Below are 26691 nucleotides of genomic sequence, written 5' to 3'. Positions count from 1 at the left end.
CCTCCTCACATCCCCTAATGTGTGTCATTCATAAGCAGAACTTAGGCAGCCCCAGTTGACGCAGGACAAAATAAAGCCCTGTTCTTACCACTCGCCCTATTGCATGGCCTAGGAGGCACACTTAGTTTTCATTGTCAATGACCCCTATAAACTCTTGATGATTGCTCTCTTACAATATTGCTCCACCCAAATGCTGGACCCAGAGGGTTCTCGGCTATTATGTTGTTGTTCCCTTCCCTGACTTGGGTTATCACTGTAGTGACCCATAGGGTTAAGCAGGGCCAGAACTAGGGGTAGGCAGAAGAGGCACTTGCTTAGGGCGCAACGATGGGGGGGGGGTGTGCTGGGCATGTACCAGTTAAATGGTCTTGCTGGGTGTCTCTCACCTCCCTCCCTTCCCCTCTCCCTTCCCCTCTGTCACTCTCCCCTACCTGCCCTCCCCCTCCTATCCCCTCCCCACTGTTATGACACAATGAATTAAGAGGCCCGTGGAGGACTTGAGGTCCAGGTCCCCAAGCCTTTGTGAGCTTAGAGCTCAGAGGCTGCGAGAATGTGACCCATGGATGGATTGCAGTTAAGGGGAATTTGTTGTGCTTGAACTGTGTATAGTGCTGGGAGCTGTGCCCTGAAAAATAAAGAATATTTGTTGTATTCTCACTACAGATAGAGCTGGGGGCTGTGCCCTGAAGATTAAAGCAAACTTCATGTGCTTGGATTGAGAATGTGGAGACACTGTGGATGTCTGTACCAGCTCTGTGTGAGCCCCGGTGAGTCTGTCTGAGGTAGATATTGAAACTCCAGCGTGTATCACCCGTACTTTGCTTCTCTGCCAGTTATATAAAGTTCTATTTGTTTTACTCCAACGGTGTGATTAATCATTTGTTTTCTAGTGGGGCCACCCGTAGGTGAATCCCTGGATCCCACTAGGTGGCGACACTGCCATGGAGAGACATTCCCAGTACCCTTTCATTGAGCAAAGGGAATTTAGGAACTGTGTATGGTAAGATATTAATGATGTGTATCCTATAATACAGGTGGTGGCCAAGATTGGGTTACATCACTTTCTGGTTGGCCCATCAAACTGTGCCAGTAGAAATCCCTTTAGAGGGAACATTTACATTAAAGGGATGGTTCATCTTTATTTTTACTTTTGGTGTATTATAGAATGACCAGTTCTAAGCAACTTTTCAATTGTTCTTCATTTATTCAAATTTTATAGATTTTTAATTGTTTGCCTCTTTCATCTGACTCTTTCCAGCTTTCAAATGGGGGTCACTGACCCCATCCAAAAAACAAATGCTTTGTAAGACTACACATTTATTTTTATGGCCGCTGTTTAATACTCCTCTTTCCATTCAGTCCCTCTCCTATTCATATTCCAGTCTCTTATTCAAATCAATGCATGGTTACTATGGTGTTTTGGACCCTATTGCTGAAATTATAAACTGGAGAGCTGCTGAATAAAAAGTCCACAAATAATAAAAAATGCCAATCTCAGAATATCACTCTCTACATCAAACTAAAAGTTAATTTAAAGGTGAACAACCCTTTTAAGAAATGCTTGTTTCATCAATCCAAAAAAGTTTTCTCTCTGTCAAAATTAAGACTGTAAACAGGCCTCCCCTTTCTAATATTGTGGTATAATATCTTGATGTTGCAATAAATTAATATTTGCACTATGAACCCAATAGCTTTCTTAACATGAACATTAAAGATGCAACTTTTAGGTGCAGGGTATAGGGTTAATACTTATGTGCAATTTATAGCAATTGTAATTGGGATTTCCCTTATCCGTTCATGATATAATTAAATACGAAAGCTGAAACCTGTTAGGTTCAATGTAACCCTAAATATGATTTTGTTTTAATAAGGGGAACAACTGATGGAATATCCCATTTATCCAGATGAGACCGTTACATATATTTGGCAAGTGACTCAAGGAGACACCCCATTGTCATCTGATCCACGTTGTCTAACAAGACTGAACTCCAGCTCCCTTAATCCACAGAAAGATTTATCATCTGGGCCTTTTGGACCCGCAAGATGGCGACCAGGAGCTCCGCAGTGCTTCTCTTAAGGGTGAGAGGTTTTTTTAGACTAAAGCACATTGAGGAGGGGCAATGCCTGGATGCTTGGGGGGGGGGTTGAGTTCTCCTTATAAAAAATCCAAATAAGAAAGTACGAACAGAAAATTATGCTGAATGATGCCTCGAAAACCTTGAAAAAATTTGAGTTTTTCTGTCTATTCCTAGTGAAAAAAATTCCAAAATCCTATAAAAGTCTGAATTGATGTAAAGAGGTCCAATAGGATCAGTGCAGCTCCCACTGACTTCTATAGGACCTTACTTTTACCTGACAAAGTTTTGTATCAGTGGTTTTCGTGGTTTTTACACTTAATAAATCTCAAATTTTTTGAGCCTCATTAAAAAAGTGAGAAAACCAATTTTTTAATAATCAATGGGAAAAACAGCCCCCTAGTGTTGGTATCAGGTGAAGAACTGCACAAGCTAAAGAGTCTTCTGTACCGCATGTAGTATAAATTGTGATGTACAATGACCGGTGTTTTATATCTAAGTTGACACCTTTCTTCAGGCAAGTGTATTGTTGAGATACTCAGAAGCCACTGTGTGCTTAAAAAACACGTTCTCTTACAAAAGACCACTGCATTGTAAACACTGGGTGGGCTACAGTGACATTCGGGCATTGGAACTACATTTAAAATGGTAAACTAAATTTGAGTGTACTATAAGATAAAATGTTCCATGTTCCAGCAGGGTGGTATAAAACTCATATGGAAATGTGCTATTGTTTTCACCGCCAGTGAAACCCATAGGATGCAGACACCCTTTTCCAAATAGGGTGAAGAAAAAAAGTTCTTTCCCAAACCTATAAATATATTCAGGGCTACTATCAGGAGTCCTGCGATGGGAGTATTGTGAAGTGCCTTATGTGTCATGTGAATGTCTAATCATGGTCTAGGTTTTTCAGGTGAGCCATGGGGAATTGGATATAAAGTTTGGTTTGGATGGTCAAGCCTGCATTATAGCTGAGCAGTTTTTTTTAATGCTTGGTAGTATGGAGCGCTATTATTTCCACTGGTAGTCCTGGCTGGATCAGCCTTTGATATCTACTGTATATACTGTAGCTGCAAGCTGTAGCATTTTTTTTCGAGAATTGCATCTGATCCATGTGTAAATTGATTTAAAGAAGTGGGTCCAATTGCTATATAATACCCCCTCAGCCCAAATTAGGGTAAATAATATCAACTCGGGGGGGCGTGGTCTAGCTGCTGGTGTGAGCACATGTATCTAAAAGAACTCCACCAGAGACCCCGCAAAATTTCCTGATCTAGCAGCACTAAATCATGCAGAACAGAGCCAGCCGAGCACCTGAGAAAAGAGCGTCGGAGGCAGCATCTAGCTTGGAAAAGTTTGTCTGCGAAGACTCCCAAGATGGCAGTGTGGGGGAGCAGGCCGCAAGCCAGCCTGACAACTCCGCTATGGCCCAGGGAGACACTCAAAACACGAGCCCAGTGAGCGATACTAACGGACCTCCAGCAGCAGCGGAACCCACACTGGGAGACATCATGGCCAAAATTAAGGCTGCCAACACCGCATGCACTGCTCTAATACAGTCCAAGACGGACAAAATCAGGATTGACCTGTCCATCATCAAAGGCGATCTGCAGAGGATGCGGGAGCGCACAACAGAAGTCGAAGCACCCTAGAAGACAATTGCCGCGACCTTCCTGAGCAATATCGTGAGGTCCGAAATATTTCTAACCGACTGCCAGCGCAAAACCGATGACCTCGAGAACCATCTGAGGCGCAACAACCTCAGATTTGTGGGGCTCCCCTAGCTGGCAGAGGGCAACGCTCCAGAGGCCTTTCTGGAAGGCTGGCTAAGGGATACCTTTGGTGCGGCTCACCTATCTGACACCTTTGCCATAGAGAGAGCACACAGAGTCCCCACAAGGAGGTCCCCCCCAGGGCCTCCCCCAGACCGTTGATCGCCCGCCTCCTGAATGCGATTGACAGAGACAAGGTGTTATCACTGGCAAGAACCCACGGACCACTTCGACATGATGCGGCTAACATCTCAATATTTGCTGACTATTCGATGGAGGTGCAGCATCAAAGAGCAGTCTTCCAGAGCGGGAAAAGCAGGCTACGAGCGGCTGGAATCACATACGCTATGCTCTAACCGGCGCGCCTTCGGGAGCTTGTGGGAGGAAATACATACTTCTTCACCTTACCTCAAGAGCTGAACACCAGGATGGATGCGAGAGGAATACCAAGCTTGAGATCTTCGGGTCCCTTATATTGTGAGTATGGGCCCATGCTTGCATCTAACCCCGCAGCTACACCTCACTTACCTAGGGGCCCAGGCCGCTCACACTAGTACATGGCACCCATAACCCTTCAGCATGTCTTTAGACGCTTGCCCAGCTTGGTGCTCGATCTAGGTGGCCGTAGGGGGCCCATTACTGGCACTCTACATGTAGCGCAATCATTAGCAGCTCAACGCATTTAGAACAACTTACAAACTCCTGCCCTAATGGCAGCTCACTTAAGCTTTTTGTTTCAACTCCTGCTAGGGTGCTATCTGGACACCACCTGCTGCAACCCAGTTGATTTACAGTATAGGGGTTACTGGCGGTCTATATGTTCTTAAGGCGGATCCCCTAGTGTTTCTTATTTACCACGACTCACTACGGTGGTATGCATTACCCCACATAAGATGACTTTCTACTCCTTTTTGGTTATGGGACAAATTCTGCCCCCAGTTGGGGAAAGGGCTGAAGGGGAGGGGGGATTAGTATGGGAAATAGGTGTGTTTAAGTTCACTTGTTTAGCTCAAGAATGTATATTTGACTTTTACAGCACTGGAATGATGTATGAATGGTATGCCTACAACTCTAAGGGGAAATGGCAGTGTCCTTGACAAGATGGAACGTGAGGGGTCTAAATTGCCCAATTAAGCGTAGACTAGTCCTTGACTCCCTTAAGACCCATTCCACAGCAATAGCATTCCTGCAGGAAACTCACTTGGTTGGGGCTAAGACCTTGGCCCTGAGGAGGCCGTGGATAGGCTGGGCATACCATGCCACGTTTTCCACGCACTCCTCTGGAGTTTCGATTCTGATTGGAAAGGCCGTCCCCTTAGGTTTATTAATCTTAAAACTGACCCAAAAGGTAGATACCTATTCCTGCATTGCTATATTTACGCATGTGAAGTATTGCTGGTGAACATCTATATCCCGCCGCCATTTGAACCAGCGGTACTGTATAACTTAGCCGACCAGCTAACACAACATCCACACGCGCTGGCCATAATAGCTGGAGACTTCAATGAGGTGATTTCCCCAAGTATTGATAGAATCAGCAAGAACCCGGTCGGTCCCTTGCCTTCTATTACCCTCCTGAACAGGTTTATCCCTGGCACTGTTAGACCCCTGGAGGCAAACTAACCCTAACTCCCGGCAATACTCTTGTTTCACTATGTCCCACTATGCCCTTTCTAGAATTTGGCGTTCATCAATGCCCCAGTAGTTTCCATTTTGCGGCAAACCAGCTATCTCCCCAGGGGCATCTCGAACCATGCCCCCCTGCAGCTGCGTCTTCAGTTCCCTTATAGAACCGAGCGGCCTAAGCCCTCTATTAACCCATTGTGGTTAAGTATTCTAGACAATAAAGAGACGGTAGAGGGGTATTTGCAACATTTTTTGAACTTGAACCAAAATACTGACCAGCTTCTTCCCTTTTGGGACTCCCTGAAATCCTATCTCAGAAATTCCATCTCAGCTGAAATAGCAGCCTATAAGGCACAGTCCCTCCAGGCTGAGAAAGCCTTAGAAGTGCAGGTCTCCCAGATAGACACCCAGTCGGCTGAAAATCCTTCTCCTGAGGTCCTTAGGCAGCTAAGAGACACCCAAGAGCGGTATTCCCAGCACCTTGCTCAAAAAGCCCAGCACAAGCTCTTCTTCTCAAAGGTTGATATATATACGAACATGGTGAAAAGTCGGGCAGGTTACTAGCTCACCTAGCTAAAGCCCATTCTTCCCCCCGTCCATACCAGCATTGAAGGACCATAGGGGCAGCCTTCAAAGAGACCCTGACAAAGTGAAAGAAATACTGGTACGCTTTTACTGTGACCTGTATGCCTCAAAACTGCAGACCACCGCAGATGAGATAAGTGCATTCTTAACCCCCCTTGGACTTTCAAGGTTACTGCAGGAGTTTAGTGATTATCTAGAGGGGGATATCACAGGCACTGGGATACAAGAGGCAATTGATTCCTTCCCCTTGGGCAAAGCTGCTGGCTCGGATGGCATTCCAATCGAGTTATATAAGAGGCACGGCAGAACCCTAACTCCTATACTTTTGAAGTTATTTAATGAAGCATTTCAGCAAGGGCACTTTCCTGAATCGCTATATAAAGCAGCTATAATCCTTCTACCCAAGCCAGCCAATTGTGCGAATCTTTCAGACCCATATCGCTCTTAACCGCCAATGTAAAATTTTATGCCAAAGTTTTAGCTAGGAGATTAGGCCAAAATAGTCCATCCCGATCAGGTGGGATTCATTCCAGGGAAAACCCCCGCCATGAACACTAGGAGACTATACCTTACCCTAGAGGAGTCATTTAACAGTACAGGGGCTGTTGGACATAGCCAAAGCCTTTGATACTGTTGAGTGGCCATATTTGTGGCAGCCGGCGGGCTTTGGTCTAGGCACAAAATTTATTGCCATGGTGCAACTCCTGTACAAGGCTCCCCAGGCTACGCTCTGCATTAACTCCATTTGCACCCGGGGTTCTCCTTGGCAAGGGGCACGCGGCAGGACTGCCCCTTATCTCCCCTGCTGTTTGCTCTGGCTCTAGAGCTGTTTGCCCAGGCAATTAGGCTTCACCCACTAATCAAAGGTTTCGGAGGTACTGGGGCAGACAACAAAATCCAGCTCTATGCTGATGATACTTTAGTATACCTGGGTGATACGGGCCCCTCCGTAGATGCCCTTGTGGCTCTTACACATAGCTTTGGGGGGATGTCAGGTCTTATCACCAGCAGTTCCAAGTCTACGCTCTTTCTGGTTGATGGTCAAGGATGAGAAGGGTCCCCACTGAGTTGCCCTCTTCAAACCACTACCAAATTCACGTACCTAGGGATGAAAGTTACTCTCCCCCTCGCCCATTACAGATAGCGTAATGCAGAGCATGGAACACGCTCCCATTGGGCTCCACAGTCAAAATCCACCTGATTAAAATGTTTATCCTTCCTAAACTCTTGTATACCCTCTTGCACTCCCCAGTCTATATTCCTTAGGCTCAATTTACAAAAATCAACACACTACTGAATACATTTATTTGGGGTAAATCGAGGGCTAGACTTTGCCTCACAACCCTAATGAGAGCAAGGGATCAGGGAGGAATGGCCTTCCCCGACATCTATTTAAATTTCCTGGCTGCCCAGCTTACCCATATCTCGCCTATGATACACCAGGAGATTTCTCCACCTCTCCACAGCTTGTGTGCATTGGTAACTGCTACCCAGAGTACCCGTGGCGTGCCTTTTTTTTTTTTTTTTTAAAAACCCAGAGGCCTAACCTCTCCAATAACTGCATCCTGCATTTAGCACATGCAGCAGTTTAATTTGGGCATCTCTTGCTGCAGACTCCCCTATGGGGAAATGGGGAATTCCTGGGCCTGGTCCCCTTCAATCCGCCCCAGGTGTGGTTAAAGTTGGGCCTCACTTCTCTAGAGGATATATGGGAAGGTGGCCGGGGTCAGATCCCTCCAGGTGCTCATGTTACTAGGAATCTCCCCCTTTCGAAATGGCTAATGCACCATAGACTGAGTTCTATCCTAGCATCTCAATCCAGTAGTGAAAGCATTGTAATGTCAAACTCACCAATAATGGACATCTTACTTGAATCTAGTCAGAGGGGCAAGCTATCTAAGCGTATGCACATGCAGATAGACAATGCCGTGACTATCCCAGCTAGAGATGCATGGGAGTCCGACCTAGGGGCTATTACTGATGAACAGTGGAAGTGGATATTGACCACAACACGCATTGTCTCCATGTCCCCCCGGCATAGCCTGTTGCAGCTGTATTTAATACACAGATCATACTATACAGTGCAGAGATTGTTTATGATGAATGTGCCCAAGGTGTGAGATGGAAGCAGCCACCCTACTGCATACACTTTGGGAGTGTGAGAGTATTAGGGAGTACTGGGGTGACATCTGTGACTGGCTGTCAAGGGCTGTCCCGGGATGGAGTAGTTGCACTGCCAGGTCGTGTCTCTTGGCATTGGACATAAACACCACCCTGGACTTCCCTAAGAAAACATTCATCACCAAGGCACTATTTCAAGCCAGGTGGGTCCTTACTCTGCACTGGAAGGACATTACCCCTCCTACTATACAAGAATGGCACAGCGCAATGTCTGGAACATGCAATAATGTCCAAAAATGGGCAACTGGAAAAGTTTACACGAACCTGGCAGTGCTGGATTGGAATGTTAACTTAAATATTTAATACACCTCAAGGGGCACAAGAAACCTGGATATGGCTCAGGCTTGTTGGGGTAGGGTGGTATCCTGGGGGGCACTCCTACTGCTAGTGTGGAGCAAACTGTCTGCTTACCCCATGATGATGTTGAAATTAAGTATACCACTGAAATGTAACATAATACTTTATATACATGTGTCATTTGTGCAACTGCTTTATTAAATAAAACACTCTTGAGCAAAAAAAATAATAATTTCAACTCATTTGCCTTGTCCCGGGCTACACGACAGGGTTCGCCCCTTCCATTTGCGCTGATGACCTGCTACTGTTCCTCTGGGATCCTAACTCATTGCTAGAAGAGGTCCTGCACATTTTAGATGACTTTGAGGAATACTCTGGGCTATCCATAAATGGTGAGAAATCTGTGATCATGCCGCTAGATCCTCCTCCAAGTCAGGTTGACACGGTCAAAGGGTTGAAATGTGTTGCACGATTTAAGTACCTAGGCATTAACATCTCTATGGGTGTTAAGTCATTCATGGCGGACAACCTAGAACCCATCCTATTATGCTTCAAACAAGCCCTCATTACGTGGGCCAAGCTCCCTGTGACCATGTGGGGATGGATAAACATATACAAAATGGTATACCTGCCGAAATTTTTGTATAGTCTGCTGAACTCCCCAGTCCAAGTCCCACTCTCATTCTTTAAAAGAATTACATCCTTGATTATCTCCTTTCTTTGGGCTAATAAAACACCCAGTGTTTCATGGGTATCCTTAACTGCCCCACAGACAGAGGAGGCCTCTTTTTTTTTTACATAGCAGGGTAGTTATACCATATACAATTCATAGTTTCACCCTAATGAAAAAAACCTAAGTAGCACACTACTGGTGGGCTCACTAGAGGCACTTGTAAAATCCCTTATAGGAGACTTGGGGACTGCGGTGCATGGCTAACAGCTTGCAAAATCTCAAAAGTAACTACACCCCTTATATCCCCCCATATAAAACTTCCACTATTGACCCCAGAGACAATTTAGATTCTTCAGTGACCTCCTGGTAGACTCCCAAGTTTCCGCAAGAGTTTAGTCAGCACTCATACCTCCAAAAAATCCTTTCATTTGGTGCAAGTCTCACAGTTTCCACCACCAACTGATTTACGAATCCATTGTATCACAGACAGCACCATCCATGAATGTATTTTCTTAAAACGTCTTTATTGAGACATAGGCTCTTGACCCAGACCAAAACACAACGTTTCAGACCTGCATAGGTTTTTTTTCAGGCTCGAAAAAAGACCTATGCAGGTCTGAAATGTTGTGTTTTAACTGGGTCAAGAGCCTATGTCTCAATAAAGATGTTTTAAGAAAATACATTCATGGATGGTGCTGTCTGTGATACAAAAGACTCAAGTTTCCTACAATGGACCAACTTAAACAATCAACTGCTCAACCAACAATCCAGTGATTTAGATATATGCAACTTAGGGAGGCCTTCCGTATGCAATTCTCAACGCTCCAGATCACATTTGACACCCAAAGGTTTGAGGAGACTCTGTGGTACCCCAAGGCAGGCAGAATGGTCGCTAATCATCTGCCTTCTGGGCCCCATTCGCCAAAGCCCAACAGAGGTGACCGACCATGATCCCCTCACTAGAACCAGATGATTGGAAGGAGGCCACAGATGGCCTTTATGGTTTTTTTAATCTATTAGGGACCGCCTCATTCAGTTAAAATTCACTCACCAGCTATACCTCACACCAGCTAAGTTAAATAAGTTTGTTAGAGCCACTGAAGCTAGGTTTCCTAAATGTAGACAAACAGAAGCCACATTCCACCACTTAGTGTGGGACCGCTCACTGACTTCCAAATATTGGACAGACGTAATACGCTGCCTACAGGAACACTTGGCATTCCCCCGGGCCTGCACACCAGAAGTATGCTTGCTAAGAATAGTGGAAAGCATACTTCCCCTAGTCAAGACCAGAACACTTATTAAAACTGTGTTATACTATGCCAAAAAAGCTTTGGTGTTGAAATGGATGGCCCCCCAACCTCCCACATTACAACATTGGTTGTCCCTGATAGGAAAGTCATTGGTAAATATAAAACTGACGTACAAAGCAAGAGGGCGCCCCATCAAATTCGAAAAAATATGGTCCCCTGGCTGGAATTACACCCAGAACAAGAACATTGAAAGGGCACTGTAGATGATTCCCCTAGGACCCGTGGGGTGATTAACCTCAACATCTTCTTTGATTGTAATATTGCTAAGTAACTCATGCTCCTGACTCAAACAGCAGACATTACTATGTATGTTTCATTTAACAAATGTTTCCTTGTTTTTTGTTTCTTTTTTTGTATTGTAACCTCTTATCCCCATCCCCTTCCCTCTCTGTTGAAACTCAATAAATATACGTTTCAAAAAAAAAAAAAAGAAAAAAAGCAGTGGACATTACCATCTCTATTGGCTTTGACTGTTGTTCCTTTTAGACAATCTTTTCTATGCTGGTGGTGCAACTGTTCTTATTTTTAGTGAAAAACCTCCCGAGGGCACATCACCGGGTTTTGCCTTGTTCCCAGGTTCCCCTTGCACCTCTCTGGGTGGACAAATACACAGGACAAAATATTTGACCCTCATGAACGTTTTGTTCATACTCTTTAAGATGCAGTGTCACAGGGTAGTTTTTGAAGCTGCAGTTGAAGCATCCGTTTGGAATTAAAAATTGAAGGGTGATTTTGGAAAAAAGTATTCAATCCGTGGCAGTTATCATTAGCCTTGCACATGTTTTCCCTGTGGTGAGAGCTGGTTAGAGAATTGTGAGTAAAGAGAGTGGGTAGTCCAGATCAGTCTATTGGCCTTAGCAATAAATCATAGGTCTAGTGATCTGCACAGAAATGGGTTTTAACTAATCTCCAGCACTATTCAGCATTGTAGCTGGTGACACAGGCATGTGGTCTATTAAGGTTATGGGAGAGCCCCTGTTCTCACAGAATTGCTTTACTTTCAGCTCATTTAACTTGGGTAAAGGGGTTAAAGTTCACAATCAAAACACTTTTTTTAGCTCAGATGTTTCCTAGCCATTTATTTTTTTACCTGATTTCCCATGGAAATTAGTATGATGGAATAGTAAGGACTTGTTGCTGACTTAAGTATTAAAATCTGATACAGGTACGGGACCAGAATGCTTGGGACCTGTGTTTTTCCGGATAACAGATCTTTCTGTAATTTGGATCTTCATACCTTAAATCTACAAGAAAATTATTTAAACATTAAATAAACCCAATAGGCTGGTTTTACTTCCTAGTTGAGATCAAGTACACACTACAGTTTTATTATTACAGAGAAAAAAGGAAATCATTTTTAAAAAATTGGATTATTTGGATACAATGGAGTCTATGGGAGACAACCATTCCTTAATTCGGAGCTTACTTCATAAAAGGTCTCCTGATAACAGATCCCTGTATATTATTTGATTTATTTCTCAACAGCACCATATCAAAACTTTTATTTCTATGAAACCAGGTGTGTAATTGGTCCTGTTTATTGCGTATCTCTCTGTACAGGCCTCTGCTATTTATCTTCCACTCTGACTTCTAGACTGCTGCTCGGTTTTTGGCATGTTTGGCCATGCTGGTGTTTGTATCCAGCAAAGCTTGGAAGCTTTTTATTCTGCTCTTGCATAAGACAAGCGGCCACAGGGGTTCTGTCCACTGGTGATTTATTTTGTCAGTTCAGTGTTGTTCTTCAACTCTGAGCTCCTGTACAGTAGATTTGTTATCTGTTGTTATTATCTTCCCTAAGCTGGGATAGCTTGTGTTTTCGGAATTATTCAGATACTAGACATTAAGCCCGTTAAATTAACGGGCGCTAGAACATATGTAGTCAAACATTTATAAAAATAGAATTGTTCTAGTCTAAACAAAATTCGCCAGAGACGGTCCGTGGGGCACATGCTCAGTAGCGCAATGCCACGGACACAGGGACTGGACACAGAGACACTGCAACTTTATTATATAGGATGGGGGAGACTTGCTTATTATACATATCTGTCGCTGGTTCTCATGTTCAGGATAAGAAGTTCCAATGGAGGATATGGGACCATCTTGGATTTAATTTCCCTGTTTGCTTCTACGCTGGGTGCTATTGAACAATGTAAATTTGAGACATGCAGCTTGCTTTTTCCTTTAGCCATGAGGGGGCCCTCTGCGAGGAAAGTATTGTCTGCTGGGGAGAATCGCTTAATGCATTTTACCCTTTAAACGCTGTGGAAGTCTCTCTTTGGACAGGAGCTCACTCTGTCTGTGTCTAGCTCAGTTCATGGCCGAAAGTGGGAGACAGGGTGCAGAACTGAAATTGCAGGCTATAGGGGAAGGGCCTGGTGGGGTTTGCGGGTCCTAATCGGACCCCCTAAGTCTGTGGGCCCCTTAGGATCATAGGGTTTTGTTCTTGTTAGTTACACCACTGTGTACAGGCTTAGTGTTGGAAACCAGGTTGCATTTTATTGAAAATGTGCTTCCCCTGCACATTTTCTAAGGATGCCCATGCCTGCTGGTGGGTCACATGTTCTGTAGCACTTTCTGCACCCTCTGATAGTAGTGCCCCTGTAAATAGGTTTCTGATATTGATGTGACAAACCCACTCGGTGACACAACAGTCTTGGAGTGACCTAGACAATGTTGGCTTCGCAAAATTATAGATTGTAAGGTTGCGGGAGAAGGTGCTGACAGTAGAATGGGCACCTGCTAAACACCTGAGCCAATTCCAGACATGGAACACAAATCCAAAGAAGATTTTGATTTTGGCCAAATCCAGTGAATGTTTCCCTGCCTGTTAAACTTACAATACACTTGGAAAGGGATATGGATTTGACACATAGAAAACAATTACTTGTGTGTCACAAATCAGAAGGATTTCCCTTTATGTTAGTATGGGGGATCTGTAATATGGATGAATCGTGTGCATTTTTACTTACCTGCCAGTATTCCGTTTTCACAGGAGAAATGGCTGTATAGTAACCCCACAGGGCAGGTTCAGGCTTTGTACCCACATGCATCTTCTCATCTGCCCAATGAATATTGTGTTGTGCATTTTAACCTTCATTGATTGGGGCTCAGGGCTGGAGAGAAGGGAAGGTGAGAGCCAGTTTGCTCATGTGTGTTATATTCCATATGGTGGAGGCACCTGATAGGCCAGACTATGAAAATAAGAATGGGATCCATTCCTCATATTAAATATGGTTGCTGGATATTGGAATATAGACTATGTCTCTATACACTGAATGCTTTCAAAATGTTTTATTTTTCATTCCCTTTTATATCCATATGCTCTTAATGTGATACATTCAAGTGTCAGTTTCAATTAAACTCTGGTTTATCTTATACATTTTTTTTCTTTCCCTCCAGGTTTTTGATGTGCGTGTGCCAGTGGGTGCACTGAGTATACAGCCTTATTGCCATGATGGAGGATGCCCAGAATGACCATTATAAACAGAATCTCCATCCTGTTATCCCAGTGTAAGAATGCTTGTTGCAGCAGCCATGCCCACTGGAGGATTGTGTCTCTCACCCACAGGTACTAAACCTTTCAATGTTTCTTCATTGCTAATTTGGTCAATTCTGTCGCTCAGAATAAAGACACACACACAGTGGCTTATCGTTTAATCCGTGCAAGACACAGCTTTATTAATCATAACAATGAAAAAAGTGCGGTTTTTGATCCAGAGGAAGGCAAAAAACCTCTGTGAAGCTTTGTTCTATCTGCTTCACTAGAGGGAAAAATTCCTTCCTGACCCCTTAACGGCAATCGGATTTGCTCCCAGGATCAATGCACCATATTACATCAAGTGTGATCGAAACGGTAAGGAAAATGGCAGCATACACATGAGCACCAGTAAGCTGTTTAGTGAAAACGGCATTCCCTTTCATTCCATTTGACCCCCAGGAAGTCTGCAGACCCCGGCCTCTACAGTTTGAGAGATGGAGTGAAATGGAATGCAGGTTCCACCAAGTGGCTTAAGGGTTCTCGTGTTTATGATGCCATATTTTGGTGTAAAGAGGAGAAGAGGAACTGCTGATGGTATTACAGTGCAAGGAAAGGAAGGCACTGCTGGTGATATTACAGTGGAAAGGAAAGGGAGGCACTGCTGGTGATATTACAGTGGAAGGAAAGGGAGGCACTGCTGATGGTATTACAGTAGAAGGAAAGGGAGGCACTGCTGATGGTATTACAGTAGAAGGAAAGGGGAGGCACTGCTGATGGTATTACAGTGGAAAGGGAGGCAGAAGAGACATTGTTGGTAATGCAATGGTCGATGGTAGAGAAGGCACTGCTGGTGGAATTGGGGTACTCTTACCTGGTGGAGCTGTCAGGTGGTGCATTTTCCCAACTCCAGCCTGCAAAAGACAAACAATATAATTTGAAATGTATTCCTCATATTTTACTTGGCAATTGATATTCCTGAAACCCTATATTACTTTGGGGCACATTAATCACAAATTGGGTGGTTTGTCAAAATAAAAATATTGACTAATTGTAGTTGCAACTTTTCCAACAACTTGTGATTACAAATCACTGGTTTCCATGTATTTTTAAGCAATTTGCACAGTTGTGATTTCTGTGACGTTTGGGGTGAAATTTATGGTGGCTTTCTACTTGCCCAAATGATGAAGATACACATCCATTGGTTTCCTTGGAATGTGAACAGGTTTCAGCAGCCTGAGAGTTTTTTGTGATTGTTTTTGCCACGTATACAAAAAGCACAAAATTAGAATCATCACAGGGATCATCTCAATATTCCCATAAAATCCACTTTGCCCTGCATGCACCCAATATGGCTGCTTCCCATAGCCAGCTGTGCTCTGATCAGTGCCCCTGCACCCATAACTCAAGGAATACTAACGCTAGGCACTTCTTGTTCTGAATTGTGCTTCGTGTATTTTTAATTAGGTCTTTTCTTACCCATCATCCCCTTTGGACTTAAAATGCTGCATAGTTAAAGTCCAGAAAGGCTTCATCGATCTCGCTTGCCATCTCAGCAGGGGGTCCTTTGGGCTGGGTCAGATTCGCTGACAGTTTGGTGAACTCCTCATCGAAATACCCCACATCCTCCGGTCCATTTAGGCTGGGTACGAACGGAGCTGTTACGTTCTTCTCGATAATATCATCCCAGACAATGCCCTGCAAAATAGGCACCATAGCAAATGCTCATTATTATAGTTTCATCATTAGAAGCTGAGGATATGAAAGGACTGTATCTCTTGGTTAATTATTTGGACAATACAGAAAGGGGACTTACATTAAAGAATGGATGTTCTGCTACATCTGCGGCATTCCCCGGGGTGGAACCTAGCCTCTCCTCAGGATTCTTCTTCAACAGCTACAAGAAGTGAAAATAGCCGTTACACTGAAGAAGCAGAAGCTTCAGGGAACTCAAGAGAAAGTGGTCACTGATTATAATAAACTGAAAGCTCAGCGCTACTTACCTGTGATATGAAGCTTACTGCTTCGGAGTCCAGGGATGAGGGGTAGTGTGGCTCATCCTCCACGATGGAATCATATATAAAGTCCCTGTCGTATCCGGTGAAAGGTCTCTGAAATGATTCATGGGTATTTATTAGGAGGCCATGATGAGTATAGATAAAGAACAGTATTTAACTTTAATACATCCACCTATAGCTGGACAGTGGCAATTGCTGCTTACCGTTCCGAGGAGCATCTCATAAACGATGACGCCAAGAGCCCACCAGTCAACGGCTCTTGAGTACTCCTCCTCCATCACGACTTCGGGCGCCATATAAGCAGGACTCCCAACCATGGTGTTGGTGCGGTCTCCATATCCAATGCCTTGATAAAAAAAGAAAAATTATAATTGTATGCCCTAAATGAGTTCCCTTTGCTCTGTGTAATAATACACAATAATAAGGTGGCTCTTACCAGTTTTGCTCATCCCAAAATCGGCGATCTTGATGTAGCCGTCTTGATCCATAAGTAGATTCCCCGGCTTTAAATCTCTGTATTAAAATAAAAGGGAGATGTTATGACACATTAAAACTGCTGTGAAATAGCTGAGCCATAAGCCAAGCTTAAAGAATTCTGGTTCCTGTTCTTTTCCCTACCCTTATCTTTCCAAGCAGTGACTTTCAACCTGTAATTGTCCTGCTACTAAATTGCAACAGCTACAAATCCCCCTTTATTAACTCTTACCTGTGTATGACGTCCTTGCTGTGAATTCCTTCTAAACCAAGTGTTATACAAGCAGCGTAGAACCTGCAAGGATAAGAAAATGACATTTGATTATTATATGGCACATTCATAGAGGAATCTTAAAGGGGTGCTTAACTATTATATTATAGTATGGCTAATAATAAGCAGCTTTTCAATTGGTCTTCCTTTTTGTACATTTTTTTATTTATTTGTCTTCTTATTCTGGCTCTTTCAGGCTTTTAAATGGGGATCACTGGCCCCATCTAAAAAGCAAAAGGTACTGTGCACTGTAAGGTAACAAATGTATTGTTATTGCTATATTTTTATTACTCATCTTTCTGTTCAGACCCTCTTCTTTCCAGGCTCTTATTCAAATCGATGCATGGTTGCTAGGGTTATGTGGCTAACTAATTGCAAACTGCTGAATAAAAAACTAAATAACTCAAAAACCACAAATCATAAAAAATTAAAACCAATTGCAAATTGCCTCAGAATATAACTCTCTACATCATACTAGAGATTAATTCAAAGGTGAAAACCCTTTACTATTTAGTGTAGCTTACCTCTGCCACTATCATTATCCTCCCCTACTCCTCAGTCTTCTATAACTCTGGGACAAATATCCACCTACTGTCATTTCTACTTACTTGGTTGTCTGTAGATCAAAGTGCTGGCTCCTCATCAGGTGGGTTCTTAAACTGCCTCCTGCCACAAACTCCATGATGAAAAACAGCTGGTTTTTGGTGCTGAATGTGGCGTATAAGTCCACTATAAAACTGTGTGGATTCACCAACTGTCCAATTTGCTTCTCTGTTAAAATGCTGAAATATAAAAGAGAAAATGAGTCCGGCACAGAGTAAATTATCTTGGTAACAAAAGCAACTGGGTGAAAGGAAGGGAAGTGAAAGAAAAGTATATAAAATAGAAAAGATTGTGAGACAGAAAGCGACTGCTCCAAAAGCAAAATGAGAGGATTATGGAATCATTCCCCATGAACTTACTGTTCTATATCATCAGTGGAGTCGATGTTGTCCTTCTTGAGCACTTTAATAGCGCAATAGATGTTTGCTGGAAGATACTCTACTAGTAGAACCTGGAATTAGAAAGTGAGTTTAGTGTCATTGTTACCCTGTATATGCTGCTAAAGATCCAAGTCCTAATTAGAGACTCAATCAGTTACCTTGCCGAAGCTTCCTCTGCCTAAAACCTTAATCCGGCGAAAGTCCTTTGCTGTAAAACTGCTGAACTGTAGCTCTCTGAAAGGGAATAACATAAATTTTGTTTTGTGCAGCTTGAAAAACAATGTATATCTATATTAATAATGTATGTATTTATGTCTTATATTGAGGGTTTGTCTTACTGTGTCGTTTCAGCCTCCTCTACTGTCATCTCTTCAGCCTGAGAATCCTCTGGAATGGGGCTGTAATCGCCGGGGAGAGGACCCATCGATGTTTCAGAAGAGTCTTCTTCATTCTCAGGAACTTCACTATTGGGAAGAGGTCATTGAGGTACATGATTAGTATAATGCAAGTTTATCGTAGAAATCAGTCTTAACCGCAGCCTCCCATATAAAGTGTGAGTTTACCTTTCTTCCTCATTCTGTTGTTGTTGTTGCACTGGATCTTCTTCAACAACAGATTCTGCCTCTTCCTCAGCCTCCTCATTTGTATCTTCTACAGGTAAGTCCCTTTAAATATAATGACGGGTTAGTGTTTATTCTAATTCATTTTTTTCCCTTAGTGATTTATAAGCTTCACGCTATCCTCTTTTCTTCCCTTAGCAAATACATTCTCCATAATCCTTAATACTACAGCACCCCTAGCCATAATTCATAGATGGCACTGTACAATTATGTATTGTGGAATCTCCCGGCCAAATGAAGGGGCATCTTACCACCTGTCCTCTTTTTTTATGCCAATACTTTCATCTGTTGGTACCTTACTTTAATTAGAATAATATTCCTGTTATTGTGAAGATATTTTTGTTCTTATTTGAATAATCTCTAATAAACTCCAAAATATCCTTACCTGTCAGATGGTTCTTCAGGCAGCTGTTCTGTCTCTGGAACAGGTTCCTCAGATGATTCATCATGTTGATGCTGCAAACAAGAGACAGGCAATTATTGAATGTGGCTTTACATGGATATGATAAGGGCAGTGTTTGTGTCCAAGAAAGGAATGGTGTCAATGTAATATACTCACTTGTGATGAATCACTGGCGGGGTCTGAAGTGACCTGAACCTCAGGCGCAGCGATCTCTGGTGCAGGGAAGTTGACATCGGTGTCCCTTGTAGTCTCCAGAACTGCAAATAAATTTGAAGGATATTAGGATTTTCAAATACAACATTCTTGAATCTAAGGCGTAAGACCTTTTTCTTGATTTGTTAAGATGCTGCCAATGAACATTGTTTTAAAATATAAATTTAAAGGATATGAAGGTCATCTATAGTTCTGTGGGGCTCAATCTAATGGTCCACATCAACACCAAAGAATTGGACGACACTCCGATCAAAAGGAATACAGGTTTATAGCATACTCCTGCAGGGCTCCTACGCCCAAGGATCCCTGCAGGAGTATGCTATAAACATGTATTCCTTTTGATCGGAGTGCCGTCCAATTCTTTGGTGTTGATGTGGATCTTAGCAGTGGGGATGCAGCAGACAGAGCACCCGATAGGAAACATATGAAGCAGCTACAGGGAAGAGCTTTGAGCAGTCCTTTTGTTTTTGAGCTCAATCTAATGGGGGTCAACCTAATGTCCATGAAGAGGTAGTGTATGTGATGTTATGATGACACACATGTAATGCCAATAGGAAAGAGGCCAGAGACTGTTATATCTTACCTGGAGAATTCTCTGCTTCCCTCTGAGCTAGCTGCACATTGAGCTTGTGGAGAGAGGAGAAAAGGGCTTTCACCTTCCTCTCACTGATGTTCCTCAGCTCCTTCACTTGGGCTTTGGTCTGTCTGTCCTTGGTGACAAGGTACAGCTTTTGCGCCCCTGCTGCTATCCTCATCTCCTTCCGGATGTCTCTCAGCAGCTCCTGCTTCATACCTGAAAAGCAAATACTCACCCAGGGCTCACAAGCATCAAAAGACTGATTGATGTCAACAGTCTATAGAGAATAGGGAACAAAATCAAGAAAAAAATGATTAAGCAATTGAAATCCTCCCAAACTTTTTAATGAATATTGAACATTTTTTATGTGATATTTGTGAAGAACATCTGAAAAATGTAATAGTAATGTTTGTCAAACAGGTTTGTAAATATTTCTTGTAAGCTGAGGATTTTCTCTTTTGCAGTGACAGTTCCCCTTTATATCTGGTGGCAAGGACTCTAATCGTCAGGCATGAAACAACGACTTTATATTTCCATCTGTCTTACCTCAGTATGCCGGTGCCGGTGCAGGATGTTGCACAGTTTGGCGCCCATCTTGACGCTCCTGTATCAGGAAAAAAAGGTTGGTATAAGTCACTGCTTTAGTGGAGATAAAGAATACAAATGTTTGTAGCTGCTGGTAAATGGCAAGCTCAGGACAAGCATCTCTCTGTAACTTTCCCACTACACATATTAACAATGACCTGCTGTTACCATGCATAGGACATTCTAAGAGAACTAGCCCTTAAATTAAACTATTATTTAAACTAATATCATTAAACTATTAATTAAACTATTTTAGTTGCTTATAAATGTACTTATACAAGTGCTTATTTGCTGCTAGTTACCCCTGGAACTATATCAGCATGACTGTCGCACTGTGGGAAGCCCAAATATTGCTCCGGGATCTCAGCCCCTGACTCCCAAATATATATATGTGGAAATTTTAAAGACTATTTGTAGCTAAAAACTACAATAATCATTGTCTTTAATATGTCCCCCCATCCCAGTGTCTTTATCGGCTCCACTAAACCCTGAATTCTGAAATAAAAACTTGCTTTCTGTACCTGTCACAAGTCAAAGGTCCACCCAGACCCTCCCCTTTTTCAGGACAATCCCCTCCCATTTATTTGTTCCACAAATCAGATCATTATAACTGTTAGCCCCCACTTTCCTCTGGATCAGCTAGCAGTTACACAGGTTTTATTTAGACAAAAAGGTTGAACTTGATGGACGTGTGTCTTTTTTTCAACCTCATCTGCTATGTAATAAATATTACCAGAGGGATAAATTCAGGATCCCTACCTTCCTCCTGATGACCCGCAATGGGTTGAGCAGGTTGCTGTAATTTCTCTGCTCTTGATGTAAGTTGGTAGTCTTTAAAAAGACTGTTTTTTTTCTTCTTTATCCTCTTCTTTGTCGCTTTTTGGAGTCGCTGCAAATCGCTCAGATCACTAAGATCGCTCTTAGTATTTCATTTTTTGGGGAGAGACAAAAAGAGATTGTGAGCCAAACACTCTTTGACACATAAAGCTTTGAATACTGTTTTTCCCTTTCTCTATTCTACCCAGTTATACTGCGCTACTGAATATGTTTGCTGCTCCGAAATAACCAGTAACACCACCCAGTAGCAGCTTTAATAGAATGAAGAAGCCAATTAGGGCACATACAAAAGGTTGGTGCAATCAAGGCCCTGGACACCCCTGCCAACCAAGTGTGGGTCCTGGTGACCCCAATGTACTTAGGGGACTGTACAGACTAACGGTTAAAAACAGCTGAATATTACTGCCGTATATTACTGGCAGGGGACCCTACTCTGATCAGTTCCCTGCACCCATAAACACTAGGGATCTTTATTGTAGGAATTTATTCTTCTGATTTTTGCTACTAATATTTCCATTTTGGCCCTTCCTTACATATCATCCACACTAGTGCTGATGCTAGGGACAGTTGCTTATTACAATTTCTAGGATGAGTGGTACCCTTAACACCAAATGAAGCAATAAATAGACAGGGAACATTAAATACACATTGCATTAGAACTACAACTATGCCGCAGGGGATGCTGGGAATTATAGTTCAGCTATAGCTAGAGAAGAACAGGTTTAGGCTCAGCGAGACAGTGATTTGTGTTGCCTTTCTGTTCCTTAGCTCTGCACTACCCACTACAGGTCTCACTACCCCTAGCAATGGAACACGGGCAGATTTTGGGCACCTTGACACCCACAAGATTTAGTAGATTGGGGGGCAGGGCTGCCATCAGTAACCATTTTTTAGGGGAATTAGGCCCTAGGGCTGTATTACTGAGTAACTGTAGGGATTAGCAATTCAACATTGTTTTATTAATAATTCCCCTAACATGTACCTATTTGGCCTCCCACAGCCGGGGTATTTGAAGGAAAAGTGCATAAAACGTACTAAAAACAAATTAATGTTTTTTATATAGAGAATTTAATTAAAAGTAGGTAGGGGTGTGTGTATGGATGCTGGATTTTCATTTGGAGGGGTTGAACTTGATGGACTTTGTCTTTTTTCAACCCAATCTAACTATGTAACTATGTAACTCAATTAAATGTAGTTACATGTTAAGGTTGGTACATAAGAGCAATGGAGAAACCAGGGGGCACTGGGCAAATTTCTAAGGAGCCTGTCAATACTGGGCACTAGAATAGAATGATAGAATTAGGACTTTTATGACATAGCCCAGAGGTCTCCAAATGTTATCTTTTTATGGGGTCCCAGTGGAAAGAAAGTGTATATTTGCTGCTAGTCCTTCATAACTGCCAAATGCAGGGTCTGTGTCTCCCAACCAGCACGAAGATTAAAGGAATCTCCCAAGACCATTTTAGGGGAATAATCTCCAAATTACCTAAAGTCAGTAAAATGATCATCATCTACTAGTCTGGGGGGTGTCACCCAACCATTTCCCATCTTTTCTTACTAAAAATAATGGTTATTTGGCCAAATAATCTCTCAGAAGGAATTTACAGTTAACACAGAGCCAACCAACGGACTAAACCAACTGTCAAATCCCTGGGTATGATGTCTCCTCTCTTCTATGGGACCCTGCTGTATGTCCCCCAATCACTTGCTGGCACCCCCAAACTGTCCCTATGGCACGCGCTTCTGCTTCCCACCCCTAGTTCCAGTACTTGGATAAAGGGAACACGTATTTAGCTACAATGTTGGTACAAAAGAGCAGGACAGATACCCAGGGGGCAGATACCACAGGACAGAGGGGCAAAACTCTAAGGAGCCTGTCAGTACTGGGAACACCCTATGGTGTGGTACACTGGTCCCCAAATGTTACCTTCAGTAGAAAAGGTGTACAGTATATTTGATTGCAGCGCTGCATATTTGCCAAATCCTGGGTCTGTGTCTCCAACCAGCACTAAGAGTAAAGGCATCTCTCAAGCCCATTTTGGGGGACAATCCTCTAAATTCACTAAAATCAATGAGAACAGCAACATCCACTAGTCTGAGGGATGTCACCCAATTGTTTACCCTTTTTTTTTGTTAAGAAATGGGTTATTTGACAAAAAAATCTATCAGAGCAAAAGTACACTCACCTCTCTCTCGCAAAGTCAACCAACGGTCTGAACCAACTGTCATCCTTAGGGTGTGAAGTCACCTCTGTTCCCTGCTCTTAAAGGGGAAGTGTACCCTGTTGATGAATGAGGTTTATATGGCAATAATTTACCATTAGATGTGCAGTACATACCCAGCTTATTATGGACACGGAGCTTTGCTTTGTATGTTTATGAGTTTGAGTCAGTGCAGTTTCTGTGCTTTATATCTATCAGATCCATTCATTCATCACTGCTGCTAAGTCTAGTGTAACCTGGGGGTCCTTTCCTTTACCTGAATAGTGGGTAGAGATGGGGGGTTACACTACACAATAGGAAGGGCTTTGTGCTTAATAGGTGAAATGGTGTATATACAAGGTATTGTTGGGGGGGCAGGTTCTACTAATAAAGGGGCAGATGAGTGTTTAAGCAGCACAAATCATGCATTACTCTGGCAGTGACCAGGCTGCTTGACTGTTGGACCTGTACAGAGAGCCCACTCATTTCCCAGCATAGGTATTCTTCTGTATTAAACACTGTTTGCTCATAGCCTGTACAGACAGATACTATAGAGCTGTGCCAGTATAGTTACTCTTCTATAATAAGCACAAGCCAGTAGGAACAGCCCCCTAAATTCCCTTACAGCCTGTACAAAGAGATACAGTAAGGGGGTTATTTATCAGAGGTTGAGTTTGTGAGGTTTTTGTTTTATACCTCAAATAAACTTATAATTCAAATGTGTGCTTATTCATAAAAAAATAAAAATACAAATGTAAAAAACGCCTGTCTGCATTCAGGGGGAAAAACCTGAATAATCATATTATTGGGCAAAAAAAAAACTTGAATTGCTCAGTTATTGAGTTTTTGAGACAGAGCACTGAAAAAAATTCAAACATTGTGAAGGCTAAAAACTTCTTTGAATTGTTCAAGGGACCTCTGCCATTGACTTCTACGTGACCTCGACAGGTTTTAGCTGGTGCATTTTCAGATTTGAGCTATTTCTAGCTTTGGTTCATAGAGTTTCCATGAAAGTCACATACATATTTGCATTTACTATGTGCAGTTCAGCAGACAATGCCCTGTATGTTTGTGCACAGCCTGTACATGGAGATAAAGTAAATTAGGGCAGCAGAAATAGTAACCCCCTTGTTGGCAGAACCCACAGGGTTAGTACATGGGCAAGACTTCAGCAGGTCATGTTTCAATGGGCACCTGGAGCAGGAGTGCTGCGACCATGAGGCAAGATGGCACTCGACTCGCTCCGACTCTGAATTTCCCACTTATGTTCATGAAAACTAATGAGAGGCAAAGTTGGTACTTCAGAGAAAACCTACAGAAGAAATGCCCTCCTGGCTGTGAAGAAGGTGGAGCTACACTTGCTTCCTGCCCCCTAGCTTGCACCCAAAGTCTTGTGCTAGAAGTTCAGCAAGTATTGAACAGACTGTAGTGCAAGATTGTGTTGTTCCATCCCAAGTGGGTTTGTTAATTGTGCAGAGGTAATACCATACCAGCATGTTCCAAGATATGTCAGACAGAGATGCGTGGCATATAGATTCAACTTGCATTAAATTGCTGGCTATTCACTTTTAAAATGTTTTTTTTGTTTTTCAATAGCGTATATTAAGCAAATAATGTTTTTTACATGATAAACCATTCAGTATCATATAGTTGTATAAATGGAAGAACATGTGTCTATTGCCTGGTTAAAGATGGGGAATGAAAAGGAGATGAGAAAATGGGAGAAATAAGAACGAGGAAGGCAACATTTGCAGCAAAGGTATAGGATCAATTATCCAGAAACCCGTTATCCAGATATCTCTGAATTATGGAAACGGTGTCTCTCATAGACTCCATTTTATCTAAATAATCCACATTTTTAAAAATGGGTCGTTTGTACTTACAAACTAAGATATAATTAATCCTTATTGGAAGCAAAACCAGTCTTTTGGGTTTATGTAATGTTTACTTGATTTTCTAGTAGGTATCAAAATCCAAATTACCGAAAGAGCCATTATCTGAAAACCCCCAGGTCCTGATCATTCTGGATAACAGGTCCCATAGTTGTACATGTATTTGTATTAACAGATAAAATCATCATATGGACTGACCATTCTAGTCATTGGGAGATGTAATCTGATTCCTGATAGGCATTCAGTCTTGAATCTATTATACTTCTGTTGAATTTTGTTATTTATTTAACTAACTATCTTGTTTTGCCTTGCAGGTAGAGAGTCCAGTGCTGTCCTGTCTCCTAATAGGATTGGTAAGTATTATGTATAGGTGCTGTCATCTCTTCCATTTCACAGATTTTGATGTAAGGCAAAGATGAGCTTGGGGAAACGTCTGTAACTGTGGGATCTTGTGTGTATAGTAAACAAATGATTTTCTGTAACTGCGGGTTAGCATAAAAAGTAAGGTTTTTTATCAGTGATTTACATAGTAACATAGTAGGTTTAGGTTGAATCCTCATTTCTGCTGGATATTTTGCGACAACTCCTAAGCTTAGCTTCTCAAACAGCTGCTCAGAGCCCACTGAGCATGTGAGTGTCACAGACACTTTCCAAGATGGTGAACCCCTGTGGCAAGTGTGAAGTCCTGGATCATTGCTGCTATCGAGAAACTGAAACTTTAGGCTGCCTACAATAAGTTCAGTGTAGAAAATAAGGCATTTTCACCATATTAATTCTTAGGGTTTAGTTCTCCTTTTAGTGTAAAGGGCAGGGAGACTGTGGTGATTATATATACACGCATTATACATTATATACAGTATATTCATTGACCCTTACAAATTGTCACATGAAGAATATTAAGTGTGGCCTCTTACAAGTTATCCTTAATTTACTAATTGTTGGAGTTTGACTGTAGGGCCATAGTTACCTCTACACATTTGTATATTCCTGTAGTACAAATATAGCCAATCCCATGTGTCACACATTAACTGAATGAGTGAGATACCACCAAATGTAAAATGACTGTACAATGCAGCTGTTTCCCCCTGAAAGATTTTCAACATCTTCATATTCCTAAACAAGGACTACATCTCATACAAAGGGAGTTTAGTTTAATTAAAATTGGTGGAAGTATGGGGGGAGCAGGGGTGCAATTGGACCAGGGCCCCCCAGTAGCTTTGCACACTGATGAAGCCAGCCATAAAATCGTGTACGGGATCGGCGGGCTCCGGCTGCATGTCCCGATCCCTGGCCTGCACAGCGCTAGTTATATTACTGAATAAAATGGAAATAATCAGTTTTATGGCAAAATCATTTTTCACTCTTTCCCCTGTAGTGATGTGCAGGTTGACCTGAAACCAACAGGTTGGGTGGATTTAAGTTGAAATTTGGGTGCCTGCTGCGGGTCTCGTTGGTGCGGCACTGACTGGGGAAGTACACTACTCCTCTGCTTTGGAAAATTCTGTCTTCAGAGGCTCACAGAAGTAATGTACAGAGAGGGTGAGATGCATGTTAGGGTTGGGTGCAGGTTGTACTGAGTATTTATTAGCATTTTTTATAGTGTTGTTTAATGGATGTATT

At 42.5% G+C, this 26691-nt stretch overlaps 2 protein-coding genes and 1 long non-coding RNA gene across 5 annotated transcripts; 1 reads left to right on the top strand and 2 right to left on the bottom strand.

Moving 5' to 3' along the window:
• Nucleotides 1-593: 593 nt before the first annotated feature.
• Nucleotides 594-20151, top strand: LOC108710810. Of its 3 annotated transcripts, XR_005966118.1 has the most exons (8): nucleotides 594-767; nucleotides 891-1000; nucleotides 1872-2079; nucleotides 13922-14090; nucleotides 15465-16104; nucleotides 16957-16998; nucleotides 18095-18229; nucleotides 20021-20151. It is a non-coding gene; the product is annotated as an uncharacterized LOC108710810 (long non-coding RNA). The 3 variants fall into 3 exon arrangements; XR_005966119.1 differs by lacking the exon at nucleotides 16957-16998; XR_005966117.1 differs by lacking the exon at nucleotides 16957-16998 and having other exon boundaries at nucleotides 15465-16124.
• LOC121401068 (serine/threonine-protein kinase N2-like) lies at nucleotides 15495-18167 on the bottom strand. Its single transcript, XM_041585430.1, has 10 exons — nucleotides 18082-18167; nucleotides 17902-17977; nucleotides 17723-17814; nucleotides 17369-17542; nucleotides 16722-16784; nucleotides 16452-16528; nucleotides 16219-16361; nucleotides 16001-16108; nucleotides 15814-15894; nucleotides 15495-15695 (listed from the first exon to the last, which is right to left on the bottom strand). Exons 1-10 carry the CDS (start codon nucleotides 18165-18167, stop codon nucleotides 15495-15497), a joined length of 1101 nt encoding a protein of 366 aa, XP_041441364.1.
• On the bottom strand, nucleotides 18236-21056 carry LOC121401085 (regulatory protein zeste-like). Its single transcript, XM_041585458.1, has 6 exons — nucleotides 20901-21056; nucleotides 20103-20160; nucleotides 19563-19833; nucleotides 18923-19023; nucleotides 18749-18819; nucleotides 18236-18408 (listed from the first exon to the last, which is right to left on the bottom strand). Exons 2-6 carry the CDS (start codon nucleotides 20148-20150, stop codon nucleotides 18303-18305), a joined length of 597 nt encoding a protein of 198 aa, XP_041441392.1. The 5' UTR covers nucleotides 20151-20160; nucleotides 20901-21056; the 3' UTR covers nucleotides 18236-18302.
• Nucleotides 21057-26691: the final 5635 nt, after the last annotated feature.

This window comes from Xenopus laevis, chromosome 3L, assembly GCF_017654675.1.
Source record: "Xenopus laevis strain J_2021 chromosome 3L, Xenopus_laevis_v10.1, whole genome shotgun sequence".
NCBI classification, from domain to species: domain Eukaryota; kingdom Metazoa; phylum Chordata; class Amphibia; order Anura; family Pipidae; genus Xenopus; species Xenopus laevis.
The sequence above is the reverse complement of the archived record's forward strand: the minus strand, read 5'-3'. Positions and strand labels throughout refer to the sequence as shown.